This window comes from Lissotriton helveticus, chromosome 8 (assembly GCF_964261635.1).
Source record: "Lissotriton helveticus chromosome 8, aLisHel1.1, whole genome shotgun sequence".
NCBI lineage: Eukaryota > Metazoa > Chordata > Amphibia > Caudata > Salamandridae > Lissotriton > Lissotriton helveticus.
Window position 1 is genome coordinate 1,329,372,807 of NC_136069.1, and position 22,242 is coordinate 1,329,395,048.

General features: G+C 41.1%; 1 protein-coding gene across 2 annotated transcripts in view; it reads right to left on the minus strand.

Moving 5' to 3' along the window:
- The window catches only part of FUNDC1 (FUN14 domain containing 1), a 143,543-nt gene that overhangs the window by 81,107 nt on the left and 40,194 nt on the right, over window positions 1-22,242 (minus strand). For both annotated transcript variants that reach the window (XM_078658308.1, XM_078658309.1), the window contains exon 2: window positions 6,263-6,419. In XM_078658308.1, the coding sequence (XP_078514434.1) occupies window positions 6,263-6,419 (157 nt within the window). The remainder of the gene's footprint in view (window positions 1-6,262; window positions 6,420-22,242) is intronic.

A 22,242-nucleotide genomic window follows, 5' to 3' on the forward strand; every position in this document is an offset into this window, starting at 1 on the left:
CCACTTGGGGCTCAATTTAAGCAACAACGGTGCCACACATATAGGTGGGCACACCCTCGACCTTATATTTTCAAACTGTTCCAAAATACGTTGTTTTCCTGCTAAAAACATCCTTTGGTCAGATCACTTTTTGATTGAATTTCATCTGGCTGGACCAATCAATCGACCTCAGAAAGCCTTGCCCCCGCCTATTCTTCGTCGAGAATGGCACAAAATCTCAGCAACCAACTTGCACAAATATTGGGTGCAACCGGCTATCACAGAGACAGATTCTGCTGAGTCTGCATTAGAGAAATTTAATCAATCTCTAAAAACTGCTATTGACACCATTGCCCCCCTTAAACTACACAAACAATTTCTCCATACCAAACAGGAGAAATGGTATACAGCTGATCTTAGGAAAGAAAAGCAAAAATGCAGACGTTTAGAAAAATTCTGGAGAACTTCAAAAAATGAAGAGGCCAGGGAAGCCTTTCACGTGGCTCAGTCAGCTTACTACAAAAATATAAAATTAGCCAGGAAAGTCCACCTCTCCGCGCAACTGGAGGAGGCAGGGAACTGCCCGCGCGAACTATTTAAAATTTTAAAAAATTTTATTAAACCCACAGCCACTGAAAGTACCGATGATGCTTCTCAACCACTCTGTGACGAAATCTCTGAGTTTTTTGAGGAAAAAATAAATTTGATTTATAACAAAATTTTAACCTCTAAGGGTGGGGCTACTACACCCTCTCTTGAAGCTAAAATCGGCACTCAGGTCACAAATTCCCTGTCTGTCATTCCCCCCGTCACAGATCTAAATCTGGCAACACTTATTGGCCATATGAAAACTGGTTCCCCCAGCGACCTCCTTCCTGCCAAAATGGTGGCCCCTTTGATTTCCATCTTAGGCCCCTCGATCCAGGCAGTCATTAACACCTCCCTGGCTAAAGGCCAAGTCCCCATGGAATGGAAGACTGCGGTAGTAAACCCTATCCGGAAGAAGGCGACCCTACCCTGGACGGACTTATCTAACCTCCGACCTATCTCTCTCCTGCCCTACATCGGCAAGTTAACAGAGAAGCACGTGAACACCCACCTTTCCAACTATATCGAGACAGCGGGTGGCCTAGACCCCTCACAATCTGGGTTTAGGCCCAACCATAGCACCGAATCCGCCCTACTGGCCGTCACCAATAACATCAGGATGACGCTGGATAGTGGAGGGTCAATGATTCTGGTGCTATTGGACTTATCCGCTGCCTTCGATACGGTGTCTCACGATTTGCTTCTCTGTCGGCTGAGAGAGATAGGACTGGGAGGTACAGCCCTGTCCTGGATGGCGAGCTTTCTTTCGGGTCGCTCTCAGGAAGTCCGATTGGGCTCCCATAAATCCATCGCTAGGGAGCTCACCAGGGGTGTGCCACAGGGCTCATGCCTAAGCCCCACATTGTTTAATGTGTACGTGGCCCCCCTGGCTGACTTGGTGAGATCCTTTGGGTTTATACCGGTGTCCTACGCCGACGACACCCAACTTCTGTTCCCTTTTAAGACCTTCTCTCCTGCTTTACAAAGAACTTTCGCAGAAGGCATGAGGGCAGTCTCCAGATGGATGGCAAATAACTGCTTGCAGTGCAACGTGACCAAAACAGAGGTTGTACTCTATGGGGAAGCAGTAACACTATGGTCCAATGAGTGGTGGCCGCTTGAACTAGGACCTGCCCCTATTCCCAAACAGACCATAAGAAATCTGGGAGTGCTGTTTGATCAGTCTCTGACCTTTAAAGAACACGTCAACCAGGTTGCTGGCACCTGTTTCGGGGTCATTTCTTTGCTGAGAAGGGTGTTTCCTTTTCTCCCAGATCACCACAGAAAGACCTTGGTCCAGGCTCTGATCGTTAGTAGACTGGACTACTGTAATGGCCTTCTTTTGTCAGCTAATGAGGGCCAATTTAACAAACTTCAGGTGGTCCAGAATACGGCCGCGAGGTTAGTCATGAATGCTCCACCTAGGACCCCCTCCCGGCCACTACTGACAGAACTTCACTGGCTGCCAGTGCGACTGCGGACCAAATTCAAAATCCTGTGTACAATTCACAAGTGCCTGATGGGGAAAGGACCGAAATTTCTCACCTCAGCCTTCCTCCCTTATGTTCCTGGACGTTCACTACGATCAAGCAACCTCCAGCTCCTTAAGGTTCCAAAAATTAAAAAAACTCGGCAAGGAGGCAGGGCCTTAGCGTACACAGGGCCAGTTCTTTGGAACACCCTGCCCCTCGCATTAAAACTTAGTACTGATCACCTGTCTTTCCGAAAAACCCTGAAAACGTACCTTTTTTCCAGCATCTAATTCACTCCCCTCCCACCACTCACTATAAATGTCTATGGGCAGAGTAGCTGGTCTCCTTTGTATGGCAAAGCGCGGAGATACCCCTTCGGGGGTCTATTCAGGCGCTATAGAAGCATATAAATAAAATAAATAAATTATCAGTTTATAATTATATTGGTTCAATTCTCTGTTCAATGTTACATCGGATATATTTGGAGGGAAATTCATATATCTAATGATCTTGGGGGGACAGTTTCAAATTAATTTATACAGTACTCAATGTGATTAACAAAATATCAAATTGCTGCTTTCATTACAACACTATAAACGATGATAAAGTGGTTAAATCAGAAACAACATTGTAAAAAACAGCTTATTTATAAAAAGGATATCGGTGACATAGTTAAAACCAACGATCTAAAAGACATGGATAAAACCTACCCTAATATCTAAAAGACAGCTAGAATTAATCTTGGGTCAATGCATATACACATTTTGCACCTGTAGTATATCTAAAAACCATAATAGTTTAAAAGAAATAAATATGTTTCAGTAAAAAAATTGTGCAAATCTAGCAAGTTAGTATCCCACTTATCCTATTTATCCGTTTCACAAAATTGGATGTTATATACCTTAACTTCCTATCCTACATTTCCAAGAAAGACCTCACATTGAAATTGTTTATTGATCATTTATAAATATGTGTGAAGGTCCTCTGTAGTGTTCAATCCACCGGGCCACTTCGAATCGAATTCCAGAATGTAGTTTGTTTCCGTTCTTCGCATGCAGGCCTCCCTATCCCCTCCTCTTTTAGTTGCTGGGATAGACTCAATTGCGTAATATTTTAGGCATTGACGTTTACTATTGTGACATGCCTCAAAATGCCTCGCAACTGGGTAACTCTGATCCTTATTAGTTATAGCACGCAAATGCTGCAGAATTCTCTTATGAACCGGCAGCTTCGTGCTGCCTACATATTTCAGATGACAATCGCATTCTAGGATGTATACACAGTATTCCGTTTTACATGTAAGGTGTTGCTTGACCTCCCTGGTTAAATTTGGGATGACCGTGGTGTATTTTTTGGTGTTCACACCATGTTGACATGCTTTACATGTAAAACATTTATAGAACCCCTTGCTAGTAAGCCGCCAGGGTTCTTTACCGAGACATTCCTGACTCTTCTTGGTTAGAATTGTGCCCAGACTCATACCTTTATGATACGTTATTGATGGATTAGCGGACATCAATTCTCCAATGATGGGATCATCCTGTACAATATATATATATATATAAACTCAGCTTCTCCTCCTCACGGTGTATAAATATATATATATATGTGTGTGTGTGAGCCTTAATACCATCATGTGTATCGAGAAAACGTCAATCCTTATGTGAGCCTTGACATGTACCATTACATTTAATTATTGAATTGCTATGTCCTTTTTATAACAACGTAAGGATGACTGAAATACTAGTATGCATTTTGAGTTACACAAATTTCTTATGCATCGCAGCCATTTGATTTAGAGTTGTATTACCGCACATTTTCTACACCATGTAATAAGCGTAGCTTCGTTCAGTGGATTGGAACAATGAAAGGAGAATTCTAGAAAGTAGTTGAGCCAGCTCCTGTATGTGCTTCTGTATCAATTTGTCATGATCTTCTCACATTCTTTTTCGTGAGAAGATCCTGGCACTTGCTTATTAGTGATTATCATTTAGTTTCACTCTTAGTTACATGTTTCCGCTTCCATTCACTTGTATGGATTTTCTTTTTTCAATAAATATGGCAAACAAATGTATGGATTTCAGCATTGCATGCTCCAAACGATTAAGGGCAGAAGTCCAGGTGTGTTGAAACAGCAAGTTCCTTTCATAATTTTTGCTTCCTTATTGGCTATTTTACACCTTAGACCCTATAGGCTATGCTGAATATTGTGATTTCTTTTACAATCATACAACATGATCTGACACCAAGCAGGCCTACTATTATTTAAGCAGATCATATACAGCATTAGCAGCCAACAAGCCAGGGAATGGCAGTGGCGGACAGTAGGACTTCACCTCTCTCTTCTAGAAAAACATCTTTGCATCAACAAAAAAAAGGGGACAGTAGCTCACTTTTAGTTTGATCAGGCACATACTCAGAGTGTGGGTACAAGCTAGCATTCAAAACAAAAACGCTTTGACGATTTATAGCAATGTTGTCACAGAACAATTATTTCCCTATTGTAAAATAGTGAAGAGGTTACATGGGACAAAAATTTCAAGAAAAAGTTTACATTATGAAACAGAATGATGTACTATACTAGCTTCTAGTAGAGGTAAGTTCTTTCATTCAAAAAGGTAAGATACAAGTCTGTCTCATCAGTGCTGGTCCCTCTATGCTTGTTGGTTCATGCTTGTTCAAACGCTAAAATGAATTCAGACCCCTCCGCTCCTGTAGGGACTCTTTAAATTCATCTGTACTTTTTCTTCTCACTCTGTGATGTGGTAGGGAGTAAGGGAAACGGGTATGTAGCCCAATTTTAGAAGTAAAATCGCACTAGATTTCTGTAATTCACTATTGATCCCTTCCTAAAAGGAATATAGGTGAGTGAATTGTAGCAGAAATGAAATACATTCTACTGCTTAAAGCACTCTGTTTTCAGTAAAGTCAGCAATTTAATTCCTGGATTTACACAGACGGTGTAGCTTTGGTCAACAACCAGTTTCCTCGAAGCCCACTTATTGATCGTGATAAATAGTATGCTGTCCTCCCCCTCCCTCCTCCGCTCCCCGGCTTCCTGGCACCGTGGCCCCTGAGGCCCCAGTTATTACGAAAAGACTCATCATAATTGGACAAAGTTTAACACCTTTCCCTCCCCACGCCTCTACTACACCCTTGATACGGTCAATGAAACTTTAAAACAGGGCACCTAACCTCCCTTATAGCCCATGCAGCAAACGACATAACAGAGTCGATTTCTTTTCTTATATCAACTGTCACACCTCCCTATAGACTTATACGCTCTGGGCATAGCCCCCGCCTTGAGCCTAGGAACCAGCACGATCCCAGTGCGATTTGATCAGACATGACATGGCCTCCTATAAAATGTTATCGCCGTCACGTCATCCCCCCACACCTACACGGCACATTTAACAACTGAAACTCTGAAATAGTCACATCTTTCCCTCCCTCTCTCCTCTCTTTCTTCCTATTTCTTCCCCCCGTCTTATCACCTTCTTCTTGAATAATTTCCTCATTTTTCAAGAGGCACGTACCACACAACGTTTTGCTGCAATATCGAATGTTCCTAGAATCAGTAAGGTGAGATGGGGTGGTAAGAGCTTCACAGCCACAACAGCAAGCCTTTAGAACTCCTTGCCTATCACGTTGAAAAAAGAGAATAGTCTCTGTAAATTCAGGAAACATGGCTGTCCTCGGTTTGTCTTACTTCCTCTGTACGGAATGCATTAAAGGGAGCGCCTAGACACCCCAGGGTATTTGTTGCGCTCTACAAATTTCTCATCATCATCATCAATGTGGTCATTTTATCTACGTGGCCGATGCTGATGTTCTACAATGTTATTTTATTTCAAAATTGCTAATACAGAATAACCCCCAAAAATAAATAGTGTGCTGAAAAATTAGGAAGCCCAAGGGCAGAAAGCAGAAGTTGGAGACGACCGCAATTATAAAATAAATACATACATAAGGAAATCAGAAAGTAAATGTACATTGTGATTTTTGTTAAGTTTTTTTTTAAGTGGGGTCTGAAAATAACCATTTAAAAAAAAAAAAAGAATTTAACATTACTTGATCGGTCTAAAGTTGAAGAGAACCAAATAATCTTGAAGGATAACAAGCTGAACGATGAGATATACAATTTCTTACTAAATCGTGCTGGCACTTTCAAATGAATTAGGCTCTCCATGCTTATTATTAATGTATAGACAAATATATCTTACCAGCCAGACACTCCGCCGATTACAATTTGAGTAGCCACAGAATATTTTTCAGTGATTGGTCCAGAGTTGTTGCCAAAGACCCTGCTCCACCAGTGATGACGTCTAGCATACTGTGTTATATCTAACACTTCAAAGGAGTCGTCATCACTCTCGCGATCTTTGCAAAAAATTAAAACAAGAAATTGTTATCATCAACACTTGCAAGCAATTTTTAAGAAAATAGGGTTCTTCTCTGCTTTTACAAATTGCAGTACCAAGCATTTCATTACATATAATGTTCCTTGCTCACAATCACATTATTTTAAGCATAAAAAAAATAGCAGTGCATAATTCACTACACTGTCTAACAGCACAGATTTAATATCGATTTGATAGAAACAGAAAGGAATATGGTAAATGTATATGTATCTATTACATGGTAAAGGATTTTAATTTGAGACCAAAAAATCCCTGTATCAGGATCCAATTGGGATTACTTATTTTTCTGATTAACTCCTTTAGTATAGCCGGGGAGTGTGTGTGTGTGGGGGGGTCAAAGGTAGTTGAGAGATGAGAAAATAGGCACTAGGGGCCAGATGGATTACCGGCCGTTACCGACCGGTAATAGACTTTTCCTATGTAGGAGGCACATTTACCGAATTATCATTTACCGATTCGGTGTTCACCGAATCGGTAAATGAACTGTAGGAAGCACTTCAAAGAGTGCTTCTGGGCTTTAAGGATTCGTTATTTACCACCAACAATTAGTTGGTGGTAAATAACGAATTCCTATGTAAATGCAAATCTGTGCATTTACACCTGTGCCATGTGACAGACATACATGCCCTTAGGGCATGTATGTGTGCCACATGTGCACACAAGCACTAATCAGGGGTGCAACAGGGTGTCAAAGTGACACCCTTGACTTTTTCCCAATTTTACCGAATATTACCGATTCAGTAATTGACATTCATTCCTATGGGCCTCCAGGCCCATAGGAATGAAAGGCAAATACTAAATCGGTAATTACCGATTCGGTAAATAGCGAATCTTAACAATTCTGTATTTTTTACCGAAAAATTATCTACATAGCATTTACCGATTCGAAAATACCGAATCGGTAAAATTCTGTATTTTCAAATCAGTAAATGTCAATTATCTACATCTAGCCCTAGATTCTTTATCACAGCGAACTGATACCCCTTTAAGGATTTAATAATATGCAAATACAGAGGACAGAGTAAAAGACAGATGAATATAGTGTGGTATTGTGAAATAAGGTTTGCTCTTTTCCTGCCAACTATCCATTAAACTACCGTTCTATGTAAAACAGCCTCTGAACCGACAGTGACTCAGCAACATGGTTTGTACAAATAAAATAGGCAAATCGTGGCAACAAAAATCTTGGTAAGGGTTTTTATCGATTATGAAGGTGAAGCATTGCATAATAGAGTATAGCTAATATTGAAATGTACTTGTTACGATATGACGTTAATCACATATACACAAATAGATAATAATTGTTTCATTTTAGTCTAAAATGTATGAGGGAACTTCCATTGCCTACAGAATAACCCATTCACAGTGTATCCATCAAAGAGGGGCTCTACATAATGACTTGTACCTTATTGTAAAACACATGTTTTAAACAGGGTTATCAGTGCTTAATTTGAGCATGGTGGTTTTCGGTGCTCAGCACCGGCACTTAATCATCAACACCGATGCTTTTCCAGAGCACCAGTTAAGGACACATTAATTTATGTGAAGATTACGTGATTTGCCCAGAATCACAGGATGTTGAGCAGACGCCAAGATTCATACCTGGTTCCCCAGCTCCAAAGTTGGCAGCTCTGGCCATAAGGCACATCCTATCCCCACTTTAATTCCCCACTAGTAGTTGGTTCTGTTCGAGCCGGATCTAACAGAGTAAATGGGCTGGTGCAAGCTGCCTCCAATACCCTTCATTGTCTGGCAATCGTAAAGGTTCTTCAAAAAACAAAAGACAGTTTCTACGAAGTGCGATGGGTTGACAAACGAAGGATGGGTCCAAAGCCTTTATGTCTAGGTGTCCACCAGCCCTTTCTCCATTCATATTTTGCCATTAATATGTGGTAGTGATGAGCTTCCAGTTGTGGCACCACCAATTTGTAACAGGAGGAAAATATCAGCAGAGAGGTTTTTGTGTTTTTAATACTTTGTGAATTTGGGCAAGTAGGAATGAGTTACGCCATCCCTAGCAACCTTGATCCGCTGAATACACCTTACCATCTGTACTTTTTCTGAATCTTCATCATTTGTTATCCTGTTGCCAATTCTTTAGACTTGAAAATACAGTGCCTTAGTGCATCTTAATGTGTTAAAAAATTATACCCACAGGTGTTGCAGAAGCATGCTTTGTATGTAAATCTTTCGTACCTATGGGTCATAAAGTGTCAAAGGAAGACCTGTCACTGCTTTAGCAGTAACTGTTCTGGATATAAAAGGCACTGCAAAGTAAAAGATGGACAAGGTGGCAATGCACCAACAGTTTATTGGTTATATTTATATCACTGAGCCCAACTTGTTCTTTGCATGGTCCCTGCGTTCCCTGCCTCTAGAATATGAGCCAGCTAAGGATATAATTGTTCTAAAAGAAAATGCATGGGTTAAAAAAGGTTCTTTTGAACTATAGTACAGGCATGGGAACTTCCTCAAGGGCACTATCACCAACTTACTAGAGAAAATACCGGTTACAGGGGAGAAGACCACAGTGTATGCTCACCAGTCATTGTGCCAGAAAACATGGCCATTTCTACACTGTGCCACAGCACAGACCACTACTACGTAATGGAACACGGCCATCAGTATCACAGATGCCTTGCTAAACATTGTGCCATGAGAGTAATTGTGTCACAAAATATTTGTTCGATTGTGGTTAGGAACAAAAGAAAATAGCAGATAAAATGACCTTAACTGAAGGTTCTACCAGCCAACAGGTAAGTCTCAGCAGGATGTTACAGCTAGGAAGAACCTTACAACTCACCTAAAATGGTATCGGTTTTCATAAGAAAGCCTTTTCTGTTCAAACTGTAAGTTGTATGAGCAACACCGTTACAATTCGCAACAAAAGGTTTATGGAAGTATACCAAAATACCCTTCCAGATACACTTAGACTGTTCTTCAAAATAACCCAACGTACTTTTTTTCTTCCAAAAATATTCGATATCCAAATATAAAAGGAGATACGAAAAGGGGTACAACGTCATGAGCTTTTCAAAAAGACACAGAAAAGATGTCCACTCAAAAAAGAATCCCGGGATGAAGACGAATGAATGGGATCTCCCCTCCACCAAACAAAGAAGAAATTTGCCTTTCTTTTCAGAATGATCAAGGCTTCTGCAGCCCAAAGTTCATCACAGGCCAAACAATAAACATTATACCCTACAGCAGGGGTCTCCAACCTTTTCAACAGTAAGAGCTACTTATATTCAATGAAAATCATTCCGCGCTACTAATATTATTAGTGCCAACACAGCAAAATAGATTAGATTAGTGGTAACCCTATGCAGGATTACCCGCTGTGATAACCTCAGAGCAGGATTACCAGTAGTAATGTAAACAAGCACTGGCATAGCCAATAGGTCTCGCTTTTAGGACCTAATAAATGTGGTTGACTAACAGATTTCAAATTGTGGCATACTTCCCAAAACCAAGCCATAACTTACTTTCAGTGAAGAAGACACAGGAAGGGAAGCCGTGGCCTCCTCCTGACAGGAGACTGCTTTAGCAATCAGAAAAAAAAACCTTAGAGCACCTAATTAATGCACGTGGTTTAGAGACTAAACACATTCAGTTTCAGGAAACACATAGGTACAGCGCATCTGCACTCGAACAAAAGGCAAATCCTTGATGGGGGGGTGGGTTAGGGGCCGGGCCGCCCGCCTCCAAATGGGCCAGGTATGGTCTTTCTGCCTCTCTCTACCCCGGCGAACAATCGCTGGCATTGCTTATACAGCAGCAGTGCAAGCCCACGCAAAGCCTTTTACAAGGAAAGAAGAAATTAAACATGACAAGTTCAGTATTCGGTGCCCAACTGCCTCTAGATTCTGATCGACATGTTGTCCCACTACGTGAATAAATACAAGTATTGTATCAAGCTTTTATTTTCCCTTTATCAAAAAGACTCCATGCTCAAAGATGTGTGGGTAAACAGAATAATTTTTTTTCTGGAGCCTAAGTAAAGTCGCATGCTGCCACACTGGCATGATGTTTTTATCAGAAAGTAGCCCTGCAATGTGGATCCACAAAGTGGCATTTATTAAAATAAAAACATGCACAAGCGCAGCAGGCTGCAGGAAGCAGCGCGCACGGCAGCTGGGGGGAAGGGGGGCTGCGAGATTCACTTGCGGGAGCTATAATTGCTGCCAAATGGCAGCGCGGGCTCCCACAAGTGAATCTCCTGACGTGCACGCATTGCCATTGAAGGCAATGGAACGCTTGCACGTGCTTGGCTGAAAAGCTAAAGCGATCCCAAAAGGTCTTTTTGCCTTGGTAGCGCATGCGCGCTGCATAGGCGAGACCTAAAAAGGGTTGCTCAATTTTGAATGTCTCTACAAGGGTAATACATAACAACCACAACGGCAATATCCTCTCTACACCACAGAGAGTTAATACTTTCTCGGAGACTTCAGACTCAGAAGGTGAAAACCCCAATAAATATTATGAATCTGAAGGCAATTTTAACTCACTTCAGAATAAACGTCAACAACAACAGCCTTTTTTATCCAATCGTGGGACGCGTCGGGCCGTCCGAGAGTACGATTTCAAACACAGAGCAGAGGGGGTTACCAAACCCATCATCATCATCATCATCATCAACACACACAGGATCCCCAATACATGCTCGAAACACGAAATCGCCAATATTGGAAACCAGGGATGTAATCCCTATTTTCAATTTGTCGTCTATCAACTTAGATACACATAGCATCAGTCTTTTATCTAAAGGTCTCTCATATGTCCCGCATGCACATGTGAATGTTTTTGAATTACATCGAGATAACATTGCATTCTTTAGGAGAATTAGACTACAAAAGTTTTTCAACAATCATGAGGACCATGAAGATCTTAAAAATACTTCTAGACAGTTGTCCCTTCCATCTACCTTTAGTGCATCCCTTGAGCAACTAGGCCCAGAGGTAGCTACATTTGAGCTTGTAGTTCTCCAAAGATAAGAACAAGCATTGCAATTTATTCCAAAACCCTTATATAATCTGAATAGGGATGAATCTAAGGCCTTAAATCACCTTGCACACAATAAAGAACTAGTAATTAAAAGTTGTGACAAGGGTGGAGGCATAGCTGTCATCGATTCATTGGAATATGAAAAAAAGATGACCGACATGCTGGATAATAAAGTCTTTTATTCCAAAATATTGTCGAATCCTTCAACCAAAATTGCTAAAAATATTCTAAGCATGACTTATCAAGCGCTTATGGCGAATTATATAACTTTTAAGGAATATGAATTCTTGAATGAAAAAATAAAAGCAAAACAGCATGCATATATGGCATGCCCAAGGTGCATAAAAATATCACAGATCCGCCCTACAGACCAATAGTCTCTACGATTGGCACTATCACCGAACAACTGTCCAAGTTTGTTGATAATTTTTTATGCCCATATATTCCTTGGATTACCAGTTATGTAAAAAACACCGGTGACATGATCAATAAAGTTGAACATTTGAGATTTAATCCCCACAATGATATCTTGGTGACGTTAGACGTCGAATCATTATACAGCAACATTCCCTTAAAAGAAGCTATGGAAGCCACAGATTGGTTCATTGATAAATATAATGTAACATGCCCCAAAACCTTTATTTTTCCGGTCTTAATATAGTGTTTACAGAAAATATCTTTGAATTTGGACACACCCTTTACCGTTAAATTAAGGGTGTAAGTATGGGCGTTTCCGTCGCCCCGTCCATTGCCAACATTTATATGGCAGCATTTGAACAGATTTATATACAATGAAGTGGCACCCTTTTCCGAGTCTCTCCCATTGGTCTAGATATATAGATGATATCTTTTTATCTGGACCAATGGGAGTGACTCCTTGTCTGAGTTTTTAAGTTGGCTTAATTTGGCTGATGATAATCTGAAGTTCACAGCACACGAGTACCGAGAAAGTAGAATTCCTAGATATTTTGATCAAACATAATCAAGGTCGATTGGAAGTGGATTTATTCACTAAACCCACGGCAAGGAATACCCTGCTCCACTTCCGGAGTTTTCACCCCAGGAACCAAAAACAAAGTATTCCTTTCTCCCAGTTCCTCAGAGTGAGGAGGAACTGTACTAATCTTAGTGATTATGACATACAGGCTTCTGTCATGAGAAAGAAATTCCTGGAAAGAGGATACCCTGACTGGCTGGTGAGGGAATCTTATAAAAGAGCCAGGTTTTTTGACCGGGATCATCTTTTAAGATCGAAAACTAAGAAAGAAAATACACAACTGGTATGTAGTACCAAGCATTCGACCCTTGATACTAAAATCAGACAAATTATTAATGCCAATTGGCATATTTTGAACAGAAACCACACGCAAGGTCCTAAATTGCCTAAACCTCTATTTGCCCATCAGCGTAATAGAAACATTAAGGACATAATTGTCCACTCTTGATTTGACAACAATATTAACAACTCTAGTTTTATTCAGAGATCGATAAATGGCAATGTACCGATCAAAGGAACCATTAAATGCTCTAGCTGTAAATCTTGCGATTCTATTATTGAAGGAGAGTCGTTCACTTACAATGGACATACAGTGAAAGCCACAGAAATGTGGAATTGTAAGACCCAGAACACTGTATATTTTATTTTGTGCCCATGCCTATTAGGATACGTGGGAGAAACGTCCAGAGCAATACAGACCCGTATCACTGAACACCGTTCAGCTATAAGAACTGGCAAAATGCAAGCCCCAATGGTGAAACATTTTGTTGAGAAAAATCACAAACCTGAGGAACTAAAGTGGAGAATCCTAGAAAAAATTAAAACTCCAAACAATAAAGGTGGATTAAAGATACGCAAAAAATGCGAGGTTTTTTGGATTTTTTAATTTGACACCTTTAGACGAGGCCTCAATAGTGAGATACCATGGGAGAACGCAATTATCTGATATATCAAGCTTTGCAGGCTATCCCATTGTTCAATTTATTGAACTTTCTAAACTTACTGAACTTTTTACAAGAAAGACCCCCTTCTCTTCTTTTTTTTTTTCTTGTTAATATATTTTTATATTTTTTATTTAGTAAAATCGGTTATGTTCTTTATATTTGGTGTATGAGAGTACTATTATATTAATAGATCTCTCTTGAATATATACTAATAGATGCGGTACCCGAACAGTTCATAATTCGTTTTTTGAAGTGTCTTTTGATTTAACAAAAATATTGTCTATTTATCCACCAATTGGTGATGCTATTTCCTAGGCACACGGAGGAGAAAAGTATTAATAAAGTGTCGCCAATATGGCCGTTACGTTATTATGGAGCCATCAGGAAATAAATAGAGTAAGAAAAAGTAGGGACTGTATTCTGTTTTGTAGTCCCTTTTCTATCTTTATATATTTTTAACACGAATCGGCCGTCTCGCTATTATGGAACCATTAGGAAATGAATATAGTAAGAACAAGTAATTCCGCTATGAAAGATATGTCATCCAGCATTTGAAACAATCGCAAAACAACAAACAAAACAAGCTCTTGGCATTGCTGTTGGGGGGGTGGGGGGGGGGGCAGGAGCGCATTGGCGTGGGAGCAGCAGCCTTTGATGTGAGAGTGGGAGGGAACACCATATGGGGTGTGATTTACATCATTTACATTTACATTAGCATCCGCCAACCACAACAACGGAGGTGGTAGTAGTTGGCTGCTGAATGATCGTATATGTGCTTGGTTATGGCGGGTGTGGGAGTGGAGTAGCATACCCTGAGGCCACGGCGTTGGGGTAGGGGTACGGAGGCGGCGCCTGGAAGCCCGGCTGGGCTGGCTGGAAGCCAGGCGGCAGCGGGTTAATGGCCCCGTAGGTGTGCTGCCCGTAGCCCTCCTGCCTCGCAGGGCTGTAGGCGGGTGGTCGCTGCTCCAGCAGCGGCTTGTTATCCATGCTCCTCCCGGCAGCTCCGTCCCGCTGCCTCCCCGGGCACTACTACCTGCTGATCCTGCTGCCCCCGACAGGCTCCACGGCAGCCACAAACTCACGGAAAACTCCCAGCAGCGGAGGAAGCGGCCGTGCTTTGCTGCTGAGGTAGTCACAAGACTGCAGTCATGTAATGCGCCCCGGCCGACCCATGACGCGAAATGAGCCCTGCTCCACCAGCAGCCGCACCTCCACAGGGTGGCGGACACCGTAGCATGGCATTGGGGGAAAAAACCCTTCTCTTAGAGCCAACCTCGCCCCAAGGAAACGTGACCCACTTAACTCCAGAACTGCGTCTTTGCCAATGGGCAGGGATGAACTAGCGCTGCGAGGTGGCCTCCTGGTGATATGCCAGCTTTACAAGACCGATATCAGCAAGGATATGAACACCGGAGAGGGAGGAGGAGGGGAGAGGGAGGGGAATCAAGTTCCAAACATATTATGTGCCTTCTTTAAAACGCTTGGTACAAAGCCGACAATTGTTTTTTTCACACAAGAAAAGAACAAGTCAGGTCCCGGGCCGGCAGCCAATCACAGCGCGGCCTGGGGAATGACGTCACGGGGTGTCCCGGGCCGGCAGCCAATCACAGCGTGGCCCGGGACACACGGCAGCAAGGGGCGGGACTTAAAAAAAAGAGTCAGAAACGCCCACGATTCGCGTTCTGACCGGGAAAAAGTGATTGACAACGATGTCTTCCAATGGCTAGCCTCCATTTATGGAGCTAGCCAATGGAAGAAGGGGCGGGTTCAAGTCTCCCATACTGTTATAACATTAGATTTCACCTGCGCGAAACGCTGCTTGCGCAGCTTTCGACAGGCGAAACCTAAAAAGTAGGGACTATATTCTGCTTTGTAGTCCCATTTCTAGGTCTATATATTTCTAACACAAATCGGTTCAGTAAGTTGCTGGTTTTATTCGTCCGCTTTCTCTGACTATACCATGACGTATTTCGTCTGTTATCTGTATCGTGGATTTTCCCCACGTGACTTATGCCATAGCATATTTAGAAACCACTAATAATGGCGTCGCGTCTTTACTTTATCCGACATCAAACGCGAGACGCAGACGGCTATCCTTTGCTCTGCTGCGCGTTCTCCATCAGTTCACAAAATTAAGTAAGTCCTTTTGGTGGAGTTTAATTTTAGGGAATCACATAGTTAATAGAAGGTTCACATGCTTAAAATATCACCACTCTATGTTTTGATTAGGTTGCCGTTTTTAATATTAGACGCCATCTTCTGCCCCGTTGTTGTGCTCGCAGTTTCATTATAAAGCAGGTAATCTTCCATTAACATATATCTGAACTTAGTTAGGGTTTTTATAATTAATCCTTTGTTTAGACAATTAAATACATTCCTTAACTTTTTCTATTAGGTTTCCTGTTCGTATCCGTATTTGACAAAGAATAAACTGGAACCGAATATCATTTTAACAGTATATGCACTACGCTTTATATACAGGTATTTCGGCCTCGCAATTAGTATAATTTTCTGAGTAGGCTCTAAACTATAGATGGAACATAACAGTTAATTCATGTTATTTGTTACTCGCTTCTTGTTTGTTTTATTCAGATATTAACGTGGCAAACACGGCGATCCACAGGAAGCTTCTTGCATTGTTTAATTGGCTGTCCTTTCTGAGTTAACGATACAGGTAGTGGATGTATGCCTATCCTAATTACGTCCTGTATATTTTAATACATATTAAATTTATAAAATTGTTTCTATAATTTTTTTCAGTTTCTTGGTCAGGCTATCATCGTATCTCTTTTTATCGAATAATGAATTATTTTCAAATAAGAGACTAACAAAATACTATTTCTGACAGGAATTTATGTAAGTTCCTTTTTACTTATTAATTAACATATAACAATGTTCTGCTTTATGTAGGCCAAGAGCATTGTCTCTGTAGTCAGTAATGTAGACCCCTCTATATAAAGAGTTCCTTGGAGGCTCGTAAAGAAACTTGTCCTTAGCCCTATTGGTTTAGGTGTTTATTAGATTTTTTTCATTGACCTTTATGAAAACATTCATATAGCATAGAAGCAGAGTAATACCCAAGTTTAGGACAACTTTTATATATGTTGCTACAGTTTTTCCTTTTCTGTCATTATGTATACATTTAGCTATGATGAGCATTAAGGTTTCCTTGCAAAAACTAGGAACAATTTAATCTATGTTTTTTATGACTATGTGAATTATATTGTTTTTCAGGGAATTACAATAACGTGTTTTTGATATATATACCGAAATGTTAGAACTGAAATGAATAAATATATGTATATTCTGTACAGTCTTTTAACTATCAGTGTTGACGAATTGTTTGAATGTACTATATGTAAAGATGTAGAATTGTGAGAGTATTAAATGTTCTTTTATTACTGTTTGTAGGTTTATCAGTGACTACTCCTGAAGAAGGCGTTTTGATTACGCCGAAACGCGCGTCAATATAATAAGAACATAACATTGCCACTTTTTTCATTTTTATGTAATTGATCTAATTGTTATGAATTTCCATTGTGTTTTTAACACAATTTTTAATTCCATGTCATTTTAAATAGGATTAAAAATCTATACAGTAATTTACTGAAATCACGTTTGCTTTTCCCTATGTTATATACAATAGACTGACTAAAATTGCCTAGGATTGATTTTTCACTCATATTGTGTTTCCCTGTCCTAGGAATTTAAATATATTTACTATTCAGGGGGTCCTTGTTTTTTACATCTACAGGCTATTTCAGCCATCCTTTATCTTCCCCTAGCCAGGAGACGAGAGTTGCTCCATAGTCACAAACTGACACTAATGGAGACAGCAAAACAGGCATGGTAGGCATATAACACACTTCAACAGAAAATGGCAGCGAGCAGCTCACAACAGCCACGCATATGCTTAGCATTAGAGAGTAAAGAGCGTGGCAGCACCCTATTCTTTCATGGTAGTTACAGGCAAGCTGAAAAATGTTTTCACCTAACGTGCTATGAGTACATATTACGCAGGTATGATCCACAATACAGTAAATGGAATTTCTGCTGCCGGACAAGACTGGTAAAGGCAGGATGCTAATTACTGAGTTTATGATACAGCACTTGCTCCAAGTCTTGTGATTACATGCTGCTGTAACCAGGAGGCGTTACTGTTAACCAATTCTCTGCCACTCATTTTGTCATCCTCTAAAAGATAATATTGCATCCACAAACTATCAAATACACGTGATCCATTGTTTTTACATAGGTTTTTGAAATATGCACCTAAGCCCACGGAGGTGTACCCGTGACTTTCATACTTCATGTATATCCAAAATATGCAATACTTTTAGTTTCTATAAACATGTACCACGAGATGAGAACAAAAAAAAAAATCACATTTTGTACTAAAATACGCAAACACCACATTAAGTACCACCATTTTTAAATCTCAACGAATTCACAATACTGAGTTATGTCCAAGTATAACTTGAGTGTTGACTAAGCAAAGCAGATACATTTGAAATTCATACCAAATGTCCTTGGGTTTACAACCAGGAGTCAAAGAGTCTCTTACATTTGTTCTGGTGTGGATAGGTCTTCAATATGGAAGCATGTCACAAACATTGGGCGAGGTGACCTATCCAATTCTTTTCGGATTCCTACACTCACATGTTAATGTTAACTGCTATTTATATAGTGCCTAATCACCGGCAGGTCTCTTAGCGCTTGAAGGAGAGTGGCCAGAAGCTACTAAACGGTGTCATAGACTGTGCATGGATATGGAGCTAGACCGTATTCAGACATGAGGATACAAGAAACATTACTCCACAGACGTAGAGACCTCAGCACTTGGAGTGTGTTATTCTTTTATAGGGAGGCTGTGCTCAGGTCAACGACCTATCAAACGCTCTGTGCATGTACAGACTATCAAATCCACCCACACAAATGACAAGTGAGCCTTAGGGCCCCAATCAGCAGGTCAAAATATAAGTAAAAAAGAGATGTGCATTTGTCGGCCAAACATCCTTATTTGTAGTCAAAATTACTCTACCCTGAAATCCAGCAACTGTCTCTATTACCAAGACAAACACATGGTCTTGAGAGATGCTACTGTATGCATCCATTTTAGATGTAGCTATTTGGTGAAGTTTTGTGAGTAAACAATATAATCTGTGGTGGTATTAAAGTGTATAACATAGTGCTCGTAATTCACCCATGTCCGGACAAATACACAAATGCTTAATCTACTCTTAGATTGTATCAATGCCCTAAATCTAGTATCCACTTAATTCCGGTCACACCAGATCGCTGGGATTTGTCACAAACTGCAATGCTGTCAAATGTCGATATTGTTTGCACACAAGCATCTTCCCTAGTTATGATTGTAACCTTTTGGAAACCCTTCGTTGAACAGGAAAATTGACCAAATAGAACTGATGTTCCACCCAAAAGCGAGAATATGAACAGAATGTATTATATTTCTAGATCCCCTCTGCTTTTGAGCTGATCTGGAGTCATAATCCGGTTATCGAATATGTTTCCTACATTTAAAATCGAAACTGGTAAATGATTTTACGAGTGAGCTCAAAGACTGCATTACTTGCCAAGCATGTTCACTAGGAAAGGCTCGGGTAATAGGAAGCTACACCTTCCAGCATTTTGGTGATCTTAATTAGTTAATGTTCATCTCAAAAATAGGTGACCTTAGCCAACTGCTATTTCAGTTTCCATTACCTCAAAGGTAGCTCTGGACTGTGCTTCTTGTTTGATATGTTCATGCTTCTGTAGCTGCCCCTAATCCTCTTCCTGAAGTCTTTAAAACGCGGCTACATGTTAGGTGTTGCGCAGCATCTGATATCGCTCAGTGCAGCAGAGATAAAGGCCTTTATTGAAGGAGGTCTATGACAACCAGTATTATACAGTTACACAGGCACCTTTTTCGTTTTAAAAATGCCATCAGAAACAATTAATTACAGTGTAAAAAGCAAAGAAGAAAACTTCATAATGCTTTCCAAAACATAGCACAGTAAATAAACATCTTCATTTTAAACACTGGCTAAACAACATTAGCACATTTTCTAGTTATCTATTAACATTTTCCTATTATGTCTTACATAAAATCATATAGGAGGCCCTGGTGTGGTTGTTCATCACCCCAGGGCTTGATAGTTTATTCATGAATTCATCCATATAAATCATGTTGTGTTTTTTCTTTTTTGAGGAGTGAACTCTGGTACAATAGTTTTATGTTCAGAGGATAAGAGCAATTGGATAAAGAATAATTTGTGCTCCATGAGTATAATATTGCACATTTTGGGTATTTCCACATTGCTCTTATTAAGTGAAATTCCACTATTACGCCATGTGGCGTAATTAAGTGCCATTCACAGCTAAACTTTAGAGCGAGGGCATGGGAAATATGAACACCCGGAACGTGGACGGCTGCTACTTGAAGAACCTGTGTTCTATTGCAACTTGTTAGCGTGAAAAGCATCCTCACATCTTGTACTAAAATATCATGACAGATTCCGGTTTCACATTTCACAAAATGTTCTAAAATTTCACACAATTACACAAAAGTTGATTACATATATTTTGCACACCCAAGAATGATCTCCTAAGAAACATATGGCAAACAAATCAGAAAGCACCCAAAATACTCTTTTGTCTTCCAACGCCTAAGAAATTGGGATGCCCAACAGCTGCATAGTGAATAACCCAAGGAGAGCACCATCAAACCGGCTTCTTTCTGGGTTCCCAGAAGACTTTGCAGAGAACAATTACATAGTAACTGAGAATATCCAGGTCATCAGCATGTGCTCTTTGAGTATCTGAGGCAGTCATTTTTAGGTCGAGCTTTGGCAGCACGTATGCGCTGTCTGCAAGACCTGCTGTAATCTATCTACATAAGGGAAATACTGCCTGCTGCTTACCATTGGTTCACGTCTCTGTTGGTCTTCTTTGGTGCATCCTTATTGGTTGTGACTAGAGTACATCATTTCTGTTTTGTACTCTGGAGCACCGGCTAACTACAGTTCTCTTACGCTATAGTGGTTTATTTGTTCCTTTGAGGACTCCTTCAGTAAAGGAAAAGAGTTAAAGAAAGCTTGCAAATATAGCACTGCAGGCTGTCTGTCGCTTCCTCACTCTTAGAGACCTATTTGCCTTGGCCAGGGCCTCAAGTATTAAAAAAGGAATGGGGGAGGACTCGCCAAGTTGGGTACAATGGGTGACATCACCTCGAGGTGACATTACGAGAAGTGGCATCAGAGCACATGTGGCATCACAGGGATTGGAATCACAACCTATGACCTCACAGGAAGTGACATCAGATCTTAAGACCTCACATTTAGCAGGTCTATCATGAGTACATTGGAGTGCATTACAATATTTAACAAATTGGATTTTGCATAACTCTCGCAAATGTGACACCTATAGCATTTGTAATGCAATATGTGTTGTATTTACGTGACTTACATGTATTGATATTACAAATAACAATGTTTTTTAATTTTTTTTAATAATTAATACTTAAATAAAAGTTATTGTAATTTATAATGGCAATAGCTTAAACTTTTGTAAATAACATTTGTGAAGATTATGTTCAGTGTATTTTATTGTGACGAAAATCCAAGAACATATGTCAAATATTAACATCTTTTTGTTACATTTGTAATAAAGCTTGAAACATTGAAATAACATATTTGAACCAGTTGTTGTTGTTGCACCTCTAACTTTTGTGGCTCTACATAAATGCCATCTGACAAAGACATGAATTCCACTGACAGGTGTGGAAAGAGGAGCGTGTGCAGAGTCGTGACTGCCAGGCCAGAATGAGAAGAGAACTGAGGCGGTAGCTCGGTGGGTTCATGTGCTTTCTGATCTCCAAGTCCAATCCTACGGGTGCTAACTCAGCGTTGAGCCATCAATGGCTCTGGAGTGAAAGCCCTACTCGTGACAATTGCTATTCACACCCCCTACTGGCAAAACACATATTTAATCATGTTCTCCAAGTGTTATGATAATGTAAAAAATCAGAAGCGGAAGCTCAGAAAGTAGGTTTGTAAAGATGCATGCCTTGAGCCCTCTCAATGGACATCACCTCCCACACTTCCGTGTATTGGGGTTATTTTAGCTGCAGGGGCCGCGCTCGCAGATCCTGGAAGCCCCGTCCGCGCCGGCTTCGGTTACGCGCCCGGCACCTGTTGTGGTCAGTTTGGCTGCGGACGGCCAGGCATGCCCCGGAGTGGACCCCTGCTCACACCACACACAGCCTAGATCTCGGCAGCCTGCTGTCCGCCGCCTCCCCCCCGAGCAGCGAGCCCGTGTCCGCAGCGCGAAGAGCAGAGAGCAGCGCCTAGGCGCCGGGCTGCAGCCTCCTGGCGCTTTGTGAGCGCCAGTGAGAATGGACTTGCTGAATTGGAGTGGGATCTATTTGTTTGGTCGTTCAAGGATGGCCAGGCGGACCCGGTCGTTCATGGCTGGCCAGGCGGACCCGGACGTCTTGCACAAAAGTTCTCGTTTTACCTACAGTGTGCACGGACTGCTTGTGGCAGCGGGAGGTCCGAAGCCAGCATCTTTACCAAACTTGTGTTTGGACTTACTGCCCGGGTACAACCTTATCTACTCCTGTGAGTTCACTGCAGGGTGTCGGCGTGCTGCTAGTCCAATAAAACGTGTATGCATTGTTCGTGGCAATTTTTTTTTGACCAACAAAGTAAACCCTAGATTTTGACATTGTTTATTTGCTGGTGACGCGGGGCTCCCATGCCCTAGAGAGAGCCCCGCAGTGGCGGCTGAAGACCGGAGTGGCGGTAAGTGGGCGGGGGGGGCGCTTGGTGCACTTG